Consider the following 23159-nt stretch of genomic DNA (forward strand, 5'->3'; position numbering starts at 1 on the left):
AAGTGCCACATAATAGGCTTGCCAGCAAAGTTGATGCCCATGGAATAAAAGGGACAGTGGCAGCATGGATATGAAATTGGCTAAGTGACAGGAAACAGAGAGTAGTGGTGAACGGTTGTTTTTCAGACTGGAGGACCACTGCTTTTTTGATATATATTAATGACTTGGATGTGGGTGTACTGGGCACAATTTCAAAATTTGCAGATGACACAAAACTTGGAAGTATAATGAACAGTGAGGACAGTGATAGACTTCAAAAGGACATAGACAAGCTGGTGGAATGGGCAGACACGTGGCAGATGAAATTTAACGCAGAAAAGTGCGAAGTGATACATTTTGGTAGAAAGAATGAAGAGAGGAAATATAAAACTAAAGGGGGTGCATGAACAGAGAGACCTAGGGGTATATGTGCACAAATTGTTGAAGGTGGCAGGGCAGGTTGAGAAAGCAATTAAAAAGCTTACAAGATCCCAGGCTTCATGAATAGAGGTACTGTATAGAGTATAAAAGCATGGAAATTATGATGAATCTGTATAAATCACTGTTTCGACCTCAACTGGAGTATTGTGTCCAATTCTGAGCACTGCACTTTAGGAAGCATGCGAAGGTCTTAGAGAGGGTGCAGAAAAAATTTACGAGAATGATTCCAGGGATAAGGGACTTCAGTTACGTGGATAAACTGGAGAAGCTGGGGTTGTTCTCCTTAGAGCAGAGAAGACTGAGAGGAGATTTGATAGAGGTGTTCAAAATCATGAGGGGGTCTGGACAGAGTAGATAGAGAGAAACTGTTCCCATTGGCAGAAGGGTCGAGAACCAGAGGACACAGATTTAAGGTGATTGGCAAAAGAACCAAAGACGACATGAGAACAAGCTTTATTACTCAGTGAGTGGTTAGGATCTGGAATGCACTGCCTGAAAACATGATGGAGGCAGACTCAATCACGGCTTTCAAAAGGAAGTTGGATAAGTACCTGAAGGAAAAAAAATTGCAGGGCTACGGGGAAAGGGCGGGGGAGTGGGACTAGCTGAAGTGTTCTTGCAGAGAGCCGGCACGGGCTCAACGTGCAGAATGGCCTTCTTCCATTCTATGATTCCAGGCCCTGCTCCTCTGACAAAAGCTGGTATGCACACCTAGAATGATGAGGGGGTACCAGCAGGTGGGTGGCCTTTGTTGCTGCCTGAGCAGCCTAGCATCTCTCCATTGCTCCTCTTGTTTAAAAAAACAAATATACAGGTTAATCCCCAATGGGAAATGGTGAGGTAAAAGGCAGCCCCAAAGAAAATGGTAAAAAGATATATATCAAAGCAGTTGGAGTAAAACCCTTTCAAAAAAGTTAGAAATAAGCTTTATACAAATTGTATCAATGCTGATGCTAGTCTCTTTAAATTTTCTTCTGCCACTTCCTTTAATCACTCTGGATGCCAATTTTATAAAGGCAAGAGAACGAAAGAGAGCAAATGAGGCATAAATCACAGTAAATGGGGTATATATCATTTTGCGTCACTTGCCCATAAATCCAGGCAGCCAATTCCTATACCTCCACAGCCAAAGGAAAGGTTATCTGTAGAAAATACATGGCTTAAAGGGCAGGAATGGCAGCTCAACATTCCTGGTTACAGGATTTTCAGGCAAAATAAAAAGGGGGGGGGGGGCGGTGGCAATATTGGTTAAGGAAACAATTACAGCTGTGAGGAGGGATGATATGTTAGAAGGATCATGAAATGAGGCCATATGGGTTGAAATGAAGAACAAAAAAGGTGCAATCACCATGCTGGGAATGTACTATAGACCCCCAAACGAACAGTCAGTTGGAGATAGAAGAGCAAATATGTAGGCAAATTTCTGAAGTGCAAAAACAATAGGGCAGTAATAGTAGGGGATTTCAACTATCCAAATGTTAACTGGGATAGAATTAGTGTAAAAGAAATAGAGGGCGCAGAATTCCTAAAATGCATTCAGGAGAACTTTTTTAGCCAGTACGTAACAAGCCCAACAAAAGTGGAGGCTGTTCTGGACTTAGTTTTCAGGAATGAAGCTGGGCAGCTGGAAGGGGCATCAGTGGGAGAGCATTTTGGTGCTAGTGATCATAATTCAGTTAGATTTACCGTAGTTATGGAAAGGACAAAGATAGATAGACCAGATGTAAAAGTTTTTGATTGGGGAAAAGACCAATTTTACTAAGCTGAGATGTGATTTAGCAAACGTCGACTGGAAACAGCTACTTGAAGGTAAATTAGTGTCAAAGCAGTGGAAGGCATTCAAGGAGGAGATAGGAGGGTTCAGAGCAAATATGTTCCCACAAAGAAAAAGGGTGGAACTCCCAAATCTAGAGCCCCCTGGATGTCAAGGAGCATACAGGGTAGGATAAGGGAAAAAAGGGAAGCTTTTGTCAGATACCGAGAGCTCAATATGACAGAAAGCCTAGAGGAGTATAGAAAGTGCAGGGGTGAAATTAAAAAGGAAATTAGGAAAGCAAAGAGAGGGCATGAAAAAATATTGGCAAGTAAAATCAAGGAAAACCCAAAGATGTTTTATAAATACATAAAGAGCAAGAGAATAACTAAGGAAAGAGTAGGGCCTATTAGAGATCAAAAAGGTAACCTATGTGTGGAGGCGGAAGTATTAGTATGGTTCTTAATGAATACTTTGCGTCTGTCTTCACAGACAAGAGGAATGATGCAAACATTGTAGTTAAGGAGGAGGAGTGTGAAATATTATATGGGATAATCAGAGAGAGGAAGTATTAAGAGGTTTAGCATCTCTGAAAGTAGATAAATTACCAGGCCTGGATGAAATGTATTTCAGGCTGTTGAGGAAATAGCAGAGGCTCTGACCATCATTTCCCAATCCTCTCTGACTACAGGCACCACGCCAGAGGACTGAAGGACTGCTAATGTTATACCATTGTTTAAAAAGGGATAGACTGAGTAATTACAGCCCAGTCAGCCTAACTTTGATGGTGGGAAAATTATTGGAAAAAATTCTGAGGGACAGTATAAATCATCATTTAGAAAGTCACAATTAATCAAGGACAGTCAGCATGGATTTGTTAAGGGAAAGTCATGTCTGACTAACTTGATTGAATTTTTTGAGGAGGTAATGAGGATGGTTGATGAGGGCAGTGCATTTGATGTGGTCTACATGGATTTTAGCAAGGCCTTTGCCAAGTTGGTCAAAAAAGTAAAAGCCCATGGGATCCAAGGGAAAGTGGATCCAAAATTGGCTCAGCGGCAGGAAGCAAAGGGTAATGGTCGACTGGTGTTTTTGTGACTGGAAGGCTGTTTCCAGTGGGTTGCACAGGGTTCAGTACTAGGACCCTTGCTTTTTGTGGTATACATCAATGATTTAGACTTCAATGTAGGGGCATGATTAAGAAGTTTGCAGAAGATACAAACATTGGCTGTGTGATTGATAGTGAGGAAGATAGCTGTGGACTGCAGGAAGATATCAATAGACTGGTCAGGTGGGCAGAAAAGTGGCAAATGGAATTCAATCCAGGGAAGTGTGAGGTAATTCATTTGGGGAGGGCTAACAAGGCAAGGAAATACACAATAAATGGTAGGATACTGAGAAATGTAGAGGAACAGAGGGACCTTGGAGTGAATGTCCACAGATCTCTGAAGGTAGCAGGACAGGTAGGTAAGATGGTTAAGAAGGCATACAGGATTCTTTCCTTTATTAGCCAAGGCATAGAATATAAGTGCAGGGAGGTTATGCTAGAACTGTATAAAACACTAGTTAGCCCACAGCTGAGTACTGCGTACAGTTCTGGTCACCACTGTCCAGGGCCCCAAACACCCCTTCCAGGTGAAACAGTGATTTACTTGTACTTCTTGCAATTTAGTATACTGCATGCGTGGGTTTCCTCCGGGTGCTCCGGTTTCCTCCCACAGTCCAAAGATGTGTGGGTTAGGTTGATTGGCCATGATAAAAATTGGCCCTTAGTGTTAGGGGGGATTAAATACGTGGGGTTACGGGGTTAGGGCTTGGGTGGGATGGCTGTCGGTGTAGGGACCGGGTGCTAGGGTTTGGATGATCAGCCATGATCTCGTTGAATGGCGGAGCAGGCTCGAAGGGCCGAATGGCCTACTCCTGCTCCTATCTTCTATGTTTCTATGTTTTTATGTATTCGCTGCTCACGATGCGGTCTCCTCTACACTGGGGAGACCAAACGCAGATTGGGTGACCACTTTGCGGAACACCTCCGTTCAGTCACTAAGGGTGACCCCGAGCTTCCAGTCGCTTGTCACTTTAATTCTCCGCTTCACTCCCACTCTGACCTCGGCCTTACATTGAGCTTCAGTGGAGCAGTGTAAGCTCGAGGAACAGCACCTCATCTTTCGATTAGGCACTTTACAGCCTTCTGCGCTCAACATTGAGTTCAACAATTTCAGACTATAGCCCCTGCCCCTATTTTTTCCAGACAGCAGGTGTTGATGATTCTGCCATCCCCATTTGTAACATTTAATCTCTCTTGCCTTCCATCCTAGCACAGACCGCCCCTTTTGTTTTTTCCTCCCCTCAACCCCCCTTCCCTGCCTCTGCATCTGCTTAAAACCTGTTACATGCCTAACTTTTTCCAGTTCTGACGAAGGGTCACAGACCTGAAACATTAACTCTGTTTCTCTCTCCACAGAATATGCTTGGCCTGCTGAGTGTTTCCAGCATTTTCTGTTATTACAGGAAAGAGGTGATTGGACTAGAGAGGGTACAGAGGAGATATACGAAGATGTTGCCAGGATTGGAGAATTTTAGCTATGAGGAAAGATTGGATAGGTTGGGGTTGTTTTCTTTGGAACAGAGGAGGCTGATGGGAGACTTAATTGAGGTGTATAAAATTAAAGGGCCTAGATGGAGTGGATAGGAAGCACCTATTTCCCTTAGCAGAGAGGTCAATAACTAGGGGGCATAGATTTAAAGTAATTGGTAAAAGGATTAGAGGGGAGTGGAGGAGAACCTTTTTCACCCAGAGGGTGGTGGGGATCTGGAACTCACTGCCTGAAAGGGTGGGAGAGGCAGGAACCCACATCACATTTAAAAAGTACTTGGATATGCACTTGAGGTGCCGTAAACTGCAAGGTTACGGACTAAGAGCTGGAAAGTGGGGTTAGGCTGGATAGCTCTTTTATGACAGGCGCGGACACTATGGGCTCGATTTTCAGTGTGCTGTGGAGTCAGGATTGGAGGCGTGTGGGGGGTTAAATTCCCGAAATCGGGGGTCCCGACCCCATCCCGTCTCCATGCCAGTTTCGAAGGAGGCGGGTACCCGCCCCGCACTGGAACCCGCCTCCCCAAGGCGGGAAGGGATTAGTGCCAATTAACTGCCTGTTAACAGGTAGTTAACAGGCAGTTTTTAGCCTAATCCCTATTTTTAAGCTTGAACTGTGGGATTCCTGACGGCTCCAAACCACGCCAAGTTGGAGGAGTCGGGCCGTCGGGTTGAAGGGCTTGGCGGGGTCGAGATGTCGGTGTTCAGGTGAGTGATGTGTGCATGAGTGCAAAGGTAAGTGTGTTTGGTGTGTCTAAAGTGATTAAATAAATTTTACATACATTTTCTTACCTTTTCAGCCTTCCTTCCTTTAGGTTCGGGGAGTCCCTCATCTCACCGGCACAGAAAGTAGAATGACTGTGAACTGTCAAAAGTGACAGCCTGCAGCTTTCTGTGCAGGAGAGATTTCTAACTGAGTCTGTGGAGAAGGACTCATGTTAGAAGTAAGACTGTCAGTGTTTGACAGCTTCAAACAGCTGTGAACACTGATATTTCATCTGTCAAAACGTCTTGACAGATGAAATTTCAGTCTGTGATGTCACCTGTTGCCGGGTGGCCCTTAATTGGCCTGCTGAGCCCTCTGGGTGGGCTCAACAAGGTCAATCAAGTTAAAATCGCGTAGATTGGCCGCATCTCGATGGAAGCGGGACTACAACCCTGAAAGTTGTAGTCCCGCCTCCAATCTGACTCCTGAATGAAAAGCCAGCCCTATGGGTCAAATGGCCTTCTTCTGTGCCGTAAATTTCTATGATTCAGGGACCAGTTGGAGCTGTTTGCATCAGTGACCATCTTTATATGAAGATGCTAAATAGTATTGGTTAATATCTAGAAGTCCCTATGGAGATTTAATACAAGCTGACTCAATTTCCATATGCCAGTGTATGTTTCTACAATATTAATTTGCACGAAGTAAAAATACGACTGCAAAAGTTGCTTCGTATCAAGCTGCTTTAAAGCTTAAATAAACCGAACGATGTAAAATGTATATGACTGAGTCTGAGTTTTGGGTGCAATGTCCTGCGCCCCAAGGACGCCTGAAAAAAGTCAGAGCTAAAGTTAAGTCGGCATTTTTCAGGTGTCCTAGGCAGCCTAAGACCGGTGTAAGGCCCCTTGCATGTCATAATGAGAGGCCTAACGCCTGTTTAAAGACCCTTACAAGGTATTGGGTGGGGGGTGGTTTGATAGCCCGGAAGAAGGTAGCTTGGTGGGCCGAGGGGAAGCACTCCTGCTCCTCCTGGCCACAAACAGTGCTGCAAGGGCACTTAACTTTTATCCGAAGCTGTCCTCATCTCCCTTGAAGCTGGCCAGGGTTAAACCTGTAACAAAGGTTAAATGTGAGGCTCCCAACCTCGTTATAATATTTAACTAGCCAACCTACCTCCTGGGAGCGGGTTAGCTGCCCGCCCCCTGTCCCGTCTCCGTTAAACCCAAGAGTGGGCGGGTTGGAGGAGTGTTGGGGTTGGGTTTGAGATTTAAAAAATTGTTTACATCTCACCTGACCCAAACCCATCCATTTTTGAGTGTTAAATTTTACCTCCTATATTTCTGGATTGTGAAGTTGGTATTTTATTAATTAGTTTTCCGTCATCCAAAGATTTCAAATAAATGTTGTGACATGGCAACAATATACAGCACAAATAAAATGTGTAGATTAATTTTGTGATAATTTTCATAAGTGATCAGAAAGTAGTTAACATGTTTTAAGTGAGTTTTCCAAACTTGTCAACAAATGTAAAATTTTGAAACCAGTGACTACCTATGAAACCAAATTTGTATAATGAAACATAAAAAAATAATAAAAACTAGGGAACTAGGGAAGATAAACTGGAAGTAAAGCAGAACTACGAAATTAAATTATCAAGGAATATAAAAAGAAATAGTAACGTATTCAACAGACACATCAATAACAAAAGAAAAATCAGGATAGGACCACTAAGGGATGCACAAGCTAAACTCACAGTAATGACAGCGAAATGGCAGAAATATTGAATAGTTACTTTGCCTTAGTATTTACCACGGAGACTAACAAGGTGGGCATGCCATTAGAAGAGATCAAAAAAGATATAAAGACATTTACGATAAAAAGGGGGGGGGGGTGGGGAGATAATTGATAAGCTAATCAAAGTTAGAGAGAATTAAACCCCCTGGTCTGCATGGATTGCTTCCACGTATATTAAAAGTTAGGGAAGAGATAGCATAGGCACTATTACATATATATATAAATAATATATAAAAATTCATTAGAAAAGAGGACTGGCGGGCAGCAAATGTTATTCCTATATTTAAAAAAGGGAGATAGAACAAGCCCAGGGAACTATAGACCAGTTAGTTTAATATCGATGGTAGGAAAGATAATGGAATACATATTCAAAGATGTAATAGAAAAACGTTTAGAAACTGAAAATATAATAAAGAGCAGTCAGCACGGATTTCAAAAGGCACAGTCATGCTTGACCAACCTTACTGAATGGTTTGAAGAAGTAACAGAGAAGGGTAATGCGGTAGATGTAATATATTTGGATTTTCAAAAGGCCTTGAGCACGTGGAGTCAGGGGACAGGTAGCAGAATGGATAGCAAACTGGCTACAAAACAGAAAACACAGTAGAGGTTAAGGGAAATTACTCATACTGGCAAAGTGTGGGACGTGGTTATCCACAGGGATCGGTGCTGGGACCACTGTTGTTCACAATTTACATTAACGATTTGGACTCGGGAATTGGAAATACAATTTCTAAATTTGCAGACGACAGCAAATTGGGGGTTGTAGTATAAACCAATGTTCCCTTTAAGCACCCCGGCTGCACAGCGCCCTGAATGTCCCGTGCAGCTGTCTTGCTGGCTTTTAAATGGAAAAAAACACGCATGCACTGTATTTTGAATGGGCAGCGCAGCCCGTTAAAGGGGCCGTGTAGCCCCAAAACAAATACAGGGAACATTGGTTAATATAAAGGATGATTGTGACAAAATAAAAGACGTTAATAAACTTGCAGAATAGGTGTTATCAGCAAATGAATTTCAATATAGGTAAGTGAGAGGTGGTGCATTTTGATAGGAAGAATAAGGAGGCCATGTATTGCTTGGATAATAAGGTTCTAAATGGGGTAAAGGAGCAAAGGGATCTAGGGGTACAGATAGACAATCAAAGTAGTGACGCAGGTTACTAAGGCCATAAAGAAAGCAAACCAAGCACTGGGGTTTATTCTTAGAGGGAGAGAATTGAAAAGCAGGGAAATCATGTTAAACTTGTATAGATCCTTGGTTAGAATACACTTGGAGTACTGTGCACAGTTCTGGTCTCCATATTCTAAAAAGGATGTAGAGACATTTGAGAAGGTGCAAAAAAGATTGACAAGGATGATACCAGAACTGAGAGGTTATAATTATCAGGAAAGACTGAATAGGCTGGGTCTCTTTTCTCTAGAAAAGACAAGGCTGAGGTGTGACCTGATAGAGGTCTTTAAGATGATGAAGGGGTTAGATAGGGTAGATATAGAAGATGTTTCCACTTGTAGGAAATTCAAAAACTAAGGGCCATAAATATAAGATAGTCATTAATAAATCCAATAGGGAATTCAGGAGAAACATCTTTACTCAAAAGAGTGGTAAGAGTGTGGAATGTGCTACCAAAAGGAATAGCTGAGGCAAATACCATAGATGCATTTATGGTGAAGCTGGATAAGCACATGAGGGAGAAAAATAGAAGGGTATGCTGATAGGGTTAGATGAAGAGGGGTGGGAGGAGGCGCGTGTGGAGCACAAACACCAGCATAGACCAGTTGGGCTGAATGGCCCGTTTCTGTGCTGTAGACTCGATGTGATCTACACATTGGTCAAGAGCATTTTTATTATTGCAGCTGGATTCACCTACATAACGGTGATTGCATTTCAAAGTAATTCACTGTATGTTATGTAGATTGGGATATTTGAGACGTATGATAAGGCATTATATAAATGTGTTGTTTTCTTTTCAACAACTTCATGTAAATGTAAACATGAATACAAACAGCTGTACATTTCTCCAGCATTCCTTTTGGATAGCATAAAAAAACGAACTTATTGAATGATCTTAAAATGATTAGTGAAAAATATAGTCAAAGTACTTTATATGCAAAGAATATACCTTGCAGTTGGATGAACAGAATGGTGCTAGATCCAGCACTAAAGGGAAATCCACATGCCTATTAACTTTCCGTAAACTCAAACCTGCCTGAGGAGGAACAGAAGTTATTTAAAAATAATAGAAACTTATACTTGCATTCATGTGGGATTACAACTACAATATGGCACTTTTTAAAAACTGCTTTCTTACTTACTTTAAACAAATCTTTAAAAGTGGTAGGTCAATTTGATAAAACTATCAAAGAAAAAGCATACGGGATCCTGGGTTTTGTAACTAGGGGGGCACAGTACAAAAGCATGGAAGTAATGCAAAATTTATATAAATCATTGGTTAGCATGCAGTAGAATAGTGTGTCGAGTTTTGGGCACCTTACTTGATGAAGGATATCATAAGGTGCAGAAGAGATCAAATGACATAATTCTAAAGATGAGAGGCTTTAGATATATGAGGAGAGATTAGAGAAACTGGAGTTCATTAAAACAAAGGCGGCTGAGGAGATCTAATAAACGTATTCAAAATTATGAGGTTTTGATTAAGTAAACTGGAAATAAAGCTATTTCCACTGGTCAGAGTGTTGGTAACTACATAGTGTAATGTTAAGATCAGCACCAAAAGAATGAAAGGAGAAGTTAACAGAATTTTTTTTTTTTTTTTTTAAGCAGAAGGTTGTTAGGATATGCAATACCCTACCAGAATCAGTGGTGGAAGCAGAATCCATAATACGTTACAATTTTAAGTGGATAAAATATTTCAAAAAGAAACAATTTAATGGTATGAGAAAGGACAAGGGAATGAGACTAAGTGGATAGTTCTTGGAGAGCCAGCGCAGATGCGATAGACCAAAAAGCCTCCGTCTGTGCTGTAAAATTTGATGATTCCATTTTTTGTTATGATTAGCGGGAGGAGTTTAATTTTAGACCATTAATTGCAAAGGACATGCTGTACTTCATAGCTTTGAACTTAAAAATCCAACACCATCAACTTTCTCAAACCAATTTTGAAAATATTAACAATGCCATTAAAATATACATTTCTAGACTAACCGTCCATTTATTGAACAAACATTGTGTAAGTTGTGAGGAGGAGGCAAAGAGGCTTCAAGGGGATGTAAACAAGCTAAGTGAGTGGGCAAGAACATGGCCAATGGAATATAAAAAGTGGAGAAATGTGAAGTTATCCACTTTGGTAGGAAAAATAGAAAAGCAGAGTATTTTTTAAATGGTGAAAGATTGTGAAATGTTGGTGTTCAGAGAGACCTGGGTGTCCCTGTACACGAATCACTGAAAGTTAACATGCAGATACAGCAAGCAGTTAGGAAAGCAAATGGTATGTTGGCCTTTATTACAAGAGGATTTGAATATAAGAGTAAAGACGTCTTACTGCAATTATATAGGGCCCTGGTGAGACCACACCTGGAGTACTGTGTACAGTTTTGGTCTCCTTACCTAAGGAAGGATATACTTGCCATAGAGGGAGTGCAACGAAGGTTCACCAGACTGATTCCTAGGATGAGGGGATTGTCCTATGAGGAGAGATTGTGTAGACTAGGCCTATATTCTCTAGAGTTTAGAAGAATGAGAGGTGATCTCATTGAAACATACAAAATTCTTATAGGACTTGACAGGGTAGATGCAGGGAGGATGTTTCCCCTGGCTGGGGAGTCTAGAACCAAGGGTCACAGTTTTAGAATAAGGGGTCAGCCATTTAGAACTGAGATGAGGAGAAATTTCTTCACTCAGAGGGTGGTGAATCTTTGGAATTCTCTACCCCAGAGGGCTGTGGAGGCTCAGTCGTTGAGTATATTCAAGACAGAGATCGATAGATTTTGGATATTAACGGAATTAAGGGATATGGGGATAGTGCAGGAAAGTGGAGTGGAGGTAGAAGATCAGCTGTGATCTTATTGAATGACGGAGCAGGCTCGAGGGGCCAAATGGCCTACTCCTATTTCTTATTTGGATATGCTTAAATAAATTTGTACAAGAAGAAAAGTCTGAGAAATTTTACAAAATCTAAAGACAACAGTTAACTTATGAACTGCTTACCCAAGATGATTATGGGAGAAAATATAGCATGTATAAATAGGTTCTTGCTGACACCCTATTGATAATTACCTGGTGAAATCTTTTAAGGTGAAGATTTAATATAGGTGGAACAGCGGAGATCAACATTTGCTTCCGAGCATTTGTGTACATATGTTCTGATTTCTTCTCTATTAAAACAAAAGGTTATTAAACCAAAAGGTTATTAAACAAAGTAAAATGCAACAAAAATCTTAAACATGAGGAAGCAAACCCTACTCTGTTCAAATAGCTGAATAGATAAGGATGTACTAGAAGCAGTTTCCAGGTATAAATTATATAGATCATTCAACAATCCATTTATAAGATTCATATCTTGGTTTTATTTTAATATATCCCCCACCTTTGTGGGTTACTCTTTATATTTGTCATCCTTCCCTCCCCACAAACAGGAAAAATAACTACCTTGATGCTTGGGGGTGGGGAGGCGAGAGAAAGATGGCAACAAGAGAAAGAGATAAAAGCTCTGCAGGTATAAATTGCCATCCTACTATCTTACTACGCCATGGCACAGTTTGTTGATGCAATAACCGGGAAATGTGTAACTTCTGCTCAACACTTCACCCAGATGTTCTGTTCTTTTTAAATGTAGAACTCACTGCCTGAACAATCAGACTTGTAAAAGTGGATTTTTCTGAAATGTTTTCAGTAATCACTTTGGCCTGTATTTAATACTTGCCATAGACAGATTTAAAAATATCAGGCTTAATTTTTATTTGCTATGAAACTTTGTCTTTAATTATTCTACACCTTTTAAGAAAAATACAAACAACCTTCAAACCGCAAACCAGGAGCCAGATACATAATTTTAAAAAGGCTAAGAAAACAGCTTAAGCAAATTGATTTGGTAGTGGTGGGGCAATGTTGTTCAATAGAGAACAAATGGAACAGATTTAAATGCATAATGCTGAGCATGCAGAATGATTACATACCTAGGATCAGCAAGCGTAGATGAAATAAAAATGGCCACTAAATGGATTAACAAAGTAATCAGAAGTGAAATTAATGAGAAAAAATGACCTCTGCAAATCCTGCAAGGAGCAAGGGGAAGGGCTCACACTGGGATGAATATAGGAAAATGCAGAAACATGTTAAGAACATGGTCAGAGTGGCAAAGAGAGACAATAGTAAGACATTTTTTCCAGTATATTAACAGTAAGCAGACAGTCAGATAAGAGGAGAGAACCATGAAAGATGAGAAAGGGGTTGAAGTAGAGGATGAGCATAAGAGAGTGAATATTCTGAATGACTGCTTTGTTCAAGTATTCACAAAGGAAGACATGCAGCATGCCTTTACTCAGCAGCAAAAGCCCAAGCAGAATTACGGATTTTGATCAATGTTCCCTCTAATCTTTACTTTTGGTGCGTGGTCCCTTTAAATTTGCTGAGTGGCCGCGCATGCATGGTGTCTTTTCCAGCGGAACAGCTGGTGAGCGGCCTGCGCGGGACCTCCTGACGCGGGCTCAGTACGTTGATTTTGATGCAAGTAGGATGGAAGTCTAGACAGGGTATTAGGGCTTAAAAAAAAACTCAATTATAGATTAAATGTATTCTTGAGTACGAGAGAGAGACACGGGAGGAGATTTGTGAGGCATTAACAGTCATTACGAGGGAGTCACTGGACAATGAAAACAGGTTAATGTAATGGCCATTTTTATAAAGGGCGTCAAAACAGATGGAGGGAACTACAAACCCATTACATGCAAAAATAAATCTGAGTATTGTATTTTTAAGAAAATGATCTAAACTATCGCCCTTGGGTTTCACATAAAATTGCTGGTTTGCAAATCATGCTTATGAACCACTTAAAACAGTGAAACATTACCACTGAACACGTTGTGCAACTTTCCCTATTAAATATGGCTGGCAGGAAGCTTGCTGATGCCATTATTGAGAAGGTTACTAAAAATATATAATATGACCTCTATTTCTCACTTCCACCAACTCCCATCCACTAGTTTAAACATCCACTCTCTCCACCATTGGCATAATGTGGTAGCGGTGTGTACAGGATGCAAGTCCTCTCCAAGTCAGACATCCTGACTTGGGACATATATCGCTGTTCCTTCAACATCGCTGGGTCAAAATCCTGGAACTTTCTGCCTAACAGCACTGTGGGAGTACCTTCACCACAAAGACTGCAGCAGTTCAAGAAGGCAGCTCATCACCACTTTTTCAAGAGCAACAAGGGATGGACAATAAATGCTGGCCTTGCCAGTGACGCTCACATCCAGAAAATATGTACTTAAAAAAAAACTAGCAGGTTGAATTAGTAAAGTGTTATTTGCATCATTGCATGTGAACATGTGCTCATCATTCCATGGCAAGTACTGTGCAACATACATCCTCCAATGGACATATACACACAAGTTATTATAGATTTTAAAGTAGTTCTGACACCTATACTCTACCCACCTGCTGAATGTGATTTCTTGTGTTGCTTCTGTCTTTTCTCTGTACATTTTTCACACAACAGCTTGTTGTTGCCCATTAGGAGATCTACAGATGTAAACTGGCTAAGACAGGACTGGAGAGAACATTCTTTAGGTCTGGCTCCGTAGCTCTGGGACAGCGTTTGAAATGCTGTAACTGTGTTCTTTGAAACTACAGATCTTTCTTTCATGTCTTGAATGCTGAATGAAACACAGTCTGTCTGTTCCTCATAAACAGAATCAATAATTAGACTTTCATTTTTGGTACTGCCAAGGTTGAGTTTTGATACTTCACTGGAAATAGAATCATTACAATTAAAGTCTGTATGTTTAGATTGCACTAAATTACTGTTTGACAGTTTGTGGTTGACAGTTGTCAAATCAAAATCGGAATCAGTGCTGCAACTCAAGGACACCACTGGTTTTGAAGGGTTCTCAGACTCTGATGCTTCACTGTCTGCATCATTGCTTCCATCTGATTGATTCCCATCTTTATCACTACCTTCTGACTGACTGAGGTTATTGGCTTCTACTAGATTAGGGCAACGAAGTGTCAGGTGACTCTCCTCTTGGTGTCCATTACTTTGTTCTGCAGAAGCTTGCCACTTCTTCTCATCATCATCTGTTGATCTCTTCATTCCTTTCATGTTTTGTTTATTCACATGACTCTGCTAAAAGCATAACAATGAAGATCTGTTAGCTTATTATGTTAACACCTTACTCTGGGGAAATTCTCGCAGTTAGGACAGAAAGTTTGTAGGTTCCCTCCACCGATACACATCATTATAAAGAATAGTGGGAAATTAAACTATAGGGTGGTCTTTTTGCTTTTAATATGTTGATAACTTCATAGAGAGATTGATTTTTGCTTCCACAATGCCACTACAGTACCTGGCATTTATATTGATCTACAGACCAAAGGCAAATTTCTGAATGAATATCATCAGCAATGCTGTATGTTAAAAACACAACTATCAGGTACCTCACAACTTTCACAAAATCTGTTTGGTCTTTATTTTCCAACACTCCCTTTAAAATTTTACCATTTAGTTTATACGGCCTCGCCTAATTTTTCCTTCCAAAATACATCACTTCACACTTCTCTGCATTAAATTTTATCTGCCATGTATTTGCCCCTGTCACCAGTCTGCTACTATCCTCCTCACTGTTCACTACATTTCCAAACTTTGTGCCATCCACAAACTATGAAATTATGCCCCCTATACCCAAGTCCAGGTCATTGTCTTTGATTCCCGCACAAGCTACACTGGTTCCCGGTTCCCCAACGCCTCAAATTTAAAATTCTCATCCTTCTGTTCAAATCCCTCCATAGCTTCGCCCCTCCCTACCTTCCTCCAGCCTTACAAACCCCCATTCCCAAATTCTCTGTTCCTTTAACTCTGGCCTCTTGTGCATCCAGTCCTTCTTTCACCCACAATTGGCGTCTGTGCCTTCAGCCATCTATGCTCCACACTCTGGAATTCCTTCACCTCTCTGCCTTCCTTCAAGACTCTCCTTAAATCCCACCTCTTAAATCACCCCTCCTAATATCTCCTGGTATTCACTTTTTACTTACTGCTCTGTGAAATGCCTTGGGATGCTTTTTCTATGTTAAAGGCGCTATATAAATGCAAGTTATTGTTGTTGAGGAGCCTCGTCAGTGCAGGATTCAGTTCAGGGAGTTAGGCTTTGTAAAATTCAGCAGGGAAATCTCTACTTCATAATCATTAAATTTGTAAAATGATAACACAAAATAGGGAACTTTTTAAAAAATTTATAAATATACTCCATGTTATGTCCTTGTAATTGATTAAATGTTAAATTTTGATGGATTAGCTTGGGGATGTCCAACCTTTTGGATCTGGGGGGCAGAAACATATCAAAATCAGTGATTGGGCTGCAGGCGATTATGCAATAGTACCAGATCCCTAAAAGACCCCATTACACACAAAACTCTTCTATGCACAAAAAAGCAAAAACCCAATAAAAAAAAGACTGCTCATACATAAAGCTAGACCCTCCATACAAAAAATGTGCAAGCATTTTCCACGCCCCTGTGTAGCAATCTTTCCTCTACCCAAAACCTGAAAGCTTGGAAGCGGCAATACTTCAAAAATTCTTGGTCCTGGAGGTCTGATAAAGACTGCTCCCTGTTTAATCAGAATCTAGCTTGGGAAATACAAGCAGTTGAAGGTTTGCATATACAAAGGATGGAACAGACAGAAGCTTCACAGGCTTGATCAAAAGAATTTAGCCCATGGCCTGAGTCTCAGATAACCCCAAACTAACAGCTTTTGTTACGGTACCAAAGGTATTATGAATTTGCCTACCTGACATGGCGATTCATATACTAGGGCACATATCAGAGATTGGAGTGTAGAGGTAAGCACGTCCTGCAAGATTTCCTGTACATTTATTTTAATACATGGAAAAGTCTGCGGGCTGCTGATCTCTGTGCCCGAGTTTCTGAAATCCACTCATGAAACTCTGCATTGGGAGCACCAGTTTGTTAAATCTACCCGTAAATAGCTTCCCATTAATATGTTCTATTTAAGGAGCTCAGAAATGCAAATATTCAAAACATCAAATTATTTAATAGAGGGCCAAATTCTACAGTGTTGTCAAGTATAGAGACAAGTTACTCTCGCAACAATAAAAACCAAATACATACCCTTACCGTGTACTTTGTTAAAGTTGGTTTCTTAGAATTCTTTGGTTTATATTTAATTGGGGTAGTAGATGTAGCACAGGTGTCCTGCTTACTTGAAGCCAAGATATTTTCCTCAATTTCTGTATCTTTTGCTTTCTGATTTTTATTTATTCTCCCTAAAGGCACTGGTTTGGCTGCCTTACCAGTTATAAAAGAAAAACATTTACAAAATATTGCTTGTACCACAAAAGTAACAAAATAACATATTTCAAATGTGCATAATTATTACTACATGAACATTAACCACTGCAAGTATTTACAAAAAAACTGTAAAATTATATATGAATTGAATGAGCTTAAAGACTTATGTAGAGTCTGTCACATACGGACATTCAATTTACATTAACCGGGCCATTAAAAAAATAGGAAATAGATCACAATTCAGCACCAAGATAGTTATACTGGAGAAATGTAAACATATACTTGATAGGTAAATACACCATTTACAATGGAGAACGGTGGGGTAGCTAGTTTATTCTAGGTACCCCAGAGGAAAACCCAAACCCAGACCCAGATAATAGCAGCCGCGCAGTAAAGTAAATGAGCTGGTGCCGCCGCCTTTGACTCAGACTAGAAAAGAGGTGATTTCCACATGTGGCTTTGGAGGCAGGATTATCCATCAAGCCAAAACTATGTCTACTGTGGGAGGGATAATTATGTTTCCTGGCCACTGGCAGGCTGAGTGGTTTGGTCAACCTGTACAAGTCTCGAAAACTGTTTTAGTTATGCCTACAACCTGGAAGACCATTGGCAAATCAAGAATATGACATGGTTGCTTGTGGAATATATCACGTAATACACTGTTCCCATTACAAACTGTGCAGAGAGATAAAAAGAGTGCCAATGGATGATAAATTCTTCATTTATATTGCACATGAAAACAAAAATTTTCTTACCCTTTCTTCAACAATGGGAAGTGAAAGGTCAATAAATGGCTCTTTAACAGTTGAAATCTAAAAGAAGATCATTTCAAAGATCATATACAGTTGATAATAGTACTGAAAATCTCAACTCATAATACAGTACAGAAAAAATTACCTTCAGCTAGTTAATCATTAAAAAAATGAGATGTAATAAAAACATCAAATTTAAACTGAGAAAGTAAATTAAATTTTTCCCACATATACATTACCACGAGTCAATAAGAAAGTCACCTCACACTGTATAAAGAATAATGGATAAGACAGAATAGTCTGCATTGCTGTAATCTATTTAAGATATCCAGAATACTATGAGAACAAAGCAGTTGCATTTTTTTTTTTTATTCGTTCACAGGATGTGGGCGCCCCTGGCAAGGCCAGCATTTATTGCCCATCCCTAATTGCCCTTGAGTGGCTTGCTAGGCCATTTCAGAGGGCAGTTAAGAGTCAACCACATTGCTGAGAGTCTGGAGTCACATATAGGCCAGCCCAGGTAAGGACGGCAGATTTCCTTCCCTAAAGGACATTAGTGAACCAGATGTTTTTTTTTACAACAATCCAGTAGTTTCATGGTCACTAGCCTGTTATTCCAGATTTATTTAATTAACTGAATTTAAATTCCCCAGCTGCCGTGGTGGGATTTGAACCCTGGATTACTAGTCCAGTAACATTACTACTATGCTACCGTTCCCTATAACATAAAATCCCCATCTTCCATAAACATTAACAGAACATCCCAAATTAAGTTGCAGCCTTTGGTATCAGTCCTCATTTTAAGAGTAAACACTGCATAGAATATTACCACTATGGTAGAAGTTCCATGTTTTCTTGCTAATTTCAGTAGTGTTCTGTATTTTTGGTGCAATGTTGAAGGACATCTACAGAAGGCTATTATACTCATCTGCAACATCATTGTTGCAGGTTTTTCAGAAAATAAGTTTGTAGATCACAGGAAACCCCATGTACAAAATTTATAATGAGGTCTCGGGTGACTGTCTGTGTGGAGTTTGCACATTCTCCCCGTGTTTGCGTGGGTTTCCTCCGGGTGCTCCGGTTTCCTCCCACAGTCCAAAGATGTGCGGGTTAGGTTGATTGGCTATGATAAATTGACCCTTAGTGTTAGGGGGATTAAATACGTGGGGTTACGGGGATAGGGTGGGATATGTGTTGGTGTAGGGGTTACGGGGATCGGGTGGGATATGTGTCGGTGCAGGCTCGATGGGCCGAAATGGCCTCTATCAGCACTGTGGTGTTTCTGTGATTCTGTGATACAGTTTGTTTCATGAGCATGAAGTACCTCATTATATATTAAAGTGCCAACTTTCACCACATTAATGTCCTTGTAAAAAGATCTTAGTCTAAATTAATATGAAGATAGTGATATTTTATTCTAGATTCAATTACATCACATATTGCTTATTTTCTATACATTTTCAAGAAATTAGTGCAAGATATTTTCTGATGCTATATTTTTTTTCACTTTAGGATTTATAAAACTTGACAATTTACAAACCCTAATGTGGGTTCCATGAGCTAAGAATTCAAAGGTTTGTTGCTTTATAAAAGGATTTGTTGTTGTACAATATTTAAAATGGAAATGTGTTAAAAACAGCACTCTATAGATTGTGAATGAAACTGTAAATTAAAAAACAGGTTTTATCCCACATTGGGGCGTTACAAGCAGGTATCGCTCTCCCTCATTTCCACATTTTATTTAACCTTTTATGATGTCCTTTCCGTGTCATATACAATTCTTTGGCTTGGATTATTTCAGGCAATTCCCTGCTGTTTTACTACATTAAAGGTGCTATATAAATGCAAAGTTGTAGCTGTTGTTGCTATACTGCTCTGAACCTGGGGGCCACTTACCATTTGACATTCTTAATTCAAGGCGGTAATGTAACTCTTCTACAGCCAGTCCCAATGAAATTGCATCTACAGTAGATGTTTAGGTGGACGACAAAAGGATATGAAAGCATTACCTCTACACAAGAGACCATCATCACCATGTAATTCATGCAAGGGTATAGAAAGTCTCCTTTAAAAAAAGTTATTCACTGAGCAATTCTATATTTTGCCCATCATACAATTGGTTGTAGCCTACTTTTGATCATGATTGGTGAATACAGATGGGAAGAAGGTTGAAACACAGTTTTATTTTTTTACAAGAAGTCATGCAATTAAGTAAATACTCACATCTGAGCACTCTTCACACATGATGGTATTGACCAGCTCGCCAACAAAAATTTGATCGATAAAATTCATCTTCACACCTTCTCTGCCATAAACTGTAACATCATATTTAAGAGCTAAATATTTGCACATTTAACTCTTAATATTCACAGCTTCTCCTATAAACATTTTTCTTTATGTTGAATACTTCACAGCATGCATTCTGTATGTGCACCATAATTTTTAGATGGCGCACTCTCAAAAGCAACATTGTAGATATAAACAAAATTATTCATTTGCATTACTTGTTCAAATATGCAATCGTTATTGTAGTGTATGTGCTTTAAGTCAGAACTACTTTTTACAGCTCCTGTATACTGTAGTACCGGCAGTAACCACACCGGTATATAAGCTGTGCGCATGCCTCTGTACCCCAGTCTAGAGATCACCCTCCTCCAGTAAAGACCTGTTATTTGTTTATGTACAGCATCCGTGTAATTATTTATCCACTGAACCACGGATCTAACAGTGGCGACGAGTGTTGATGCGAATCTACCTGCAACATAAAAAAAAAAATAGTTGAGTCCAGGAACACGGGCGTCGACCGCGAGCAACCGCCCAGCAGTCAGGCTTCGCTGGGGAGGCTGTGGAGAGCCGGGCTTGGTTCCCCAGCCACAATGAACAGTAAGAGACCGACGACAGGTCCAGAGCAGACCCTTCCCGAGCAGCGGTGGCTGGAGCCGACCGACGGCAGAGAGAGCCGGGCAGCGTCGACGGGGTAAGAAAGAGGGTGAAGAGAGCAGGGCGCAGCCGGGGGTTGATCACCGAGCGGCGTCGAGGAAAAATACTGCAAACCGGAGAGAGGGTAAGAAACAGCCGGGTTCTAGACCGAGCGGCGTCAACAAATATCAAGAGAAGAATGCGCAGAGTACAGCCAGGGATCACGGGCTGATCAGGGTCCGCGGGGCGAAGCAAGGGGAGACGCCATTGAGCCGCGGAGAAGCAGGGAGAGCGTGGGAGGCGCCATTGAGCCACGGAGAAGACGGAAGAGCGCGGGAGACGCCATTTTGCGAAGCCGCAGCGGAGAAGATGGGCGAGCGCGAGAAGGAAGGAAAGCGCGGGAGACGCCATTTTGTGCCAGCGGAGAAGAAGGGGAAGCGCGGGAGGCGCCATTGGGGATAGTTAATGCACAACCAAGGATGCTGAAGAGTGGCAGTATCTCTACATTCGACAATGAAGTCGAAGATTGGGCGACATATGTGGAACGTATTGAGGTGTACTGCAGGGTGAATGAAGTGCCAGATGCTAATAAAGCACTGGTTCTGTTAAATTCCATGGGTGCAAAAACTTATGGGTTACTGCGAAATCTAATAACCCCAGAGAAGCCGGTAAACAAGAATTTTGAAAGCATAGTAGAAATCCTACAGGACCACTTAAACCCCACACCGCTGCTGATAGCAGAACGATTTAAGTTCCATAAAAGGAACCAACACAAAGATGAAAGCAATGCTGAGTACCTAACGGAACTGCGCAAGCTATCGAAACACTGCCAGTTTGGAGCGGGACTAGCAGACACGTTAAGGGACAAGTTTGTGTGTGGGCTACAAAGTGAAGGAACCCAGAAACGGCTTCTATCAGAAAAGGACCTTACGCTAGACAAAGCTTTCAGTATGGCAGTATCACATGAAGCAGCCGCAAGGGGCGCTGCAGAGATACAACGGAGACCGCAAGAATACGGCACCAACGAAATGACCTATGGAACAGGGAAGTGCAATCGCTGCGGCAGAACAACACATGACCAGAAAGATTGTTGGTTCAAGGACCAAGTGTGCAGACAGTGTGGGAAAGCAGGACACATAGCAAGAGTCTGCAGGTCTGGGAAGAAAACCAACAGTAAGAAATCTCCACAGGAGAAGTACAAAAAGGTACACCAGGTGATGGACAGTGGTTCAGACGAACAGAAAAGTGACACAGACTCCGGAAGCAAGGAGTTGGGTTGTCTGAAACTACATAATGTAACCGAAATGGAGGATCACCAGACTATCTGGGTTACACTCAAGATAGACGGAGTCCAAGTGGAAATGGAATTGGACACAGGGTCAGCTCTAACAGTCATAAATCAAAGAGACTACAAGCGGCTATTTTCACACATACCCTTGAAAGCTACAGAGATTGTCTTGAAGACGTATACGGGGCAAAAGTCTACCCCAAAGGAAAAATAAGGGTGAAAGTGACATATAAAGGTCAGGAAATACCTAAAATGGATATATATGTATTGCCAAATGGAGGACCACCACTGCTAGGACGTGAATGGATCCGGAAGATACATTTAGATTGGCATTCCATACAGGCACTGAAGGTGGAGGCCAAAAAGGATGACGACGTCACACCTGGACGACTGTCAGAAATGCTAACTGACGCAAAAGAAGTGTTCCAGGAGGGACTAGGAACACTAAAAGGAATAACAGCAACAATTAAAATAGAGGATAATGCAAGCCCAAAGTTTCTGAAGGCCAGACCAGTGCCTTATACGATCAGACCAGCGGTTGAAGCAGAGCTGGAAGGGTTGGAACGTTCAGGAGTACTGTCCAAGGTGGACTGGAGCGAGTGGGCTACACCCATCGTTCCTGTAATGAAGAGGTCGTTGAGTAATACGCCTGGGGAACCAAAGGTGGTCCGCATCTGTGGGGTTTTAAGGTGACAGTGAACCCAGTCCTTCACACGGTGCAATATCCGCTTCCACGAATTGAGGATATTTTCGCCTCGCTATCTGGTGGTAAACGCTTCACCAAAATTGATCTTGCCCAGGCGTACTTGCAAATGGAGGTAGAAGAAGCTTCGAAACATTACCTTACGATCAACACCCATAAAGGTCTATCAATACAACCGGCTGGTGTTTGGAGTAGCCTCGGCTCCGGCTATCTGGCAAAGGGCGATGGATCAGGTCCTGCAAGGGATTCCGGGGACCCAGTGTTATTTGGACGACATCTTGGTCACGGGCGAAAATGACGGTGATCACCTCGCTAACTGGGTGAAGGTGCTCGCCAGGTTAAAGGAATATGGGCTACGAGTTAATCGCCACAAGTGCGAGTTTTTCCAGAAACAGATCTCGTATTGCGGCCACGTCATCGATGAAGAGGGGTTACATAAGTCCCCTGACAAGATTGAGGCAGAAGTCAAGGCTCCAGCACCGGAAAATGTGTCACAACTGAGGTCGTTCCTCGGGCTGGTAAACTATTACAAGTTCTTACCAAATTTGTCTAGGGTATTACACCCGCTGAACACCCTACTGCAAACAGGGGTACCATGGAAGTGGGATGACAAACATAGGCGAGCTTTCCAGAAGTGTAAAGAATTGATCACATCAAAAGAGGTGTTGGCCCATTTCAACCCAGCACTACCAATTCGTTTGGCATGTGATGCATCACCCTACGGCATTGGAGCGGTGCTGTC

General features: G+C 41.3%; 1 protein-coding gene across 7 annotated transcripts in view; it reads right to left on the bottom strand.

Moving 5' to 3' along the window:
• Positions 1–23159, bottom strand: part of usp45 (ubiquitin specific peptidase 45) — a 174317-nt gene that overhangs the window by 8578 nt on the left and 142580 nt on the right. For 2 of the 7 annotated variants that reach the window (XM_085997444.1, XM_085997443.1), the window contains exons 11-16: positions 19731–19822; positions 17511–17567; positions 16576–16752; positions 13888–14575; positions 11506–11603; positions 9392–9478 (exon numbers count right to left, since the gene is read on the bottom strand). In XM_085997444.1, coding sequence (XP_085853570.1) covers positions 9392–9478; positions 11506–11603; positions 13888–14575; positions 16576–16752; positions 17511–17567; positions 19731–19822 — 1199 coding nt within the window. Of the gene's footprint in view, positions 1–7729; positions 7854–9391; positions 9479–11505; positions 11604–13887; positions 14576–16575; positions 16753–17510; positions 17568–19730; positions 19823–23159 lie in introns of all 7 variants that reach the window. The other 5 variants (XR_015079571.1, XM_085997449.1, XM_085997445.1 and 2 more) reach the window with 5 other exon arrangements.

Source organism: Somniosus microcephalus, chromosome 9, assembly GCF_052327205.1.
Source record: "Somniosus microcephalus isolate GS21.2 chromosome 9, FLI_Smic_1.0, whole genome shotgun sequence".
Classification (NCBI taxonomy): Eukaryota; Metazoa; Chordata; class Chondrichthyes; order Squaliformes; family Somniosidae; genus Somniosus; species Somniosus microcephalus.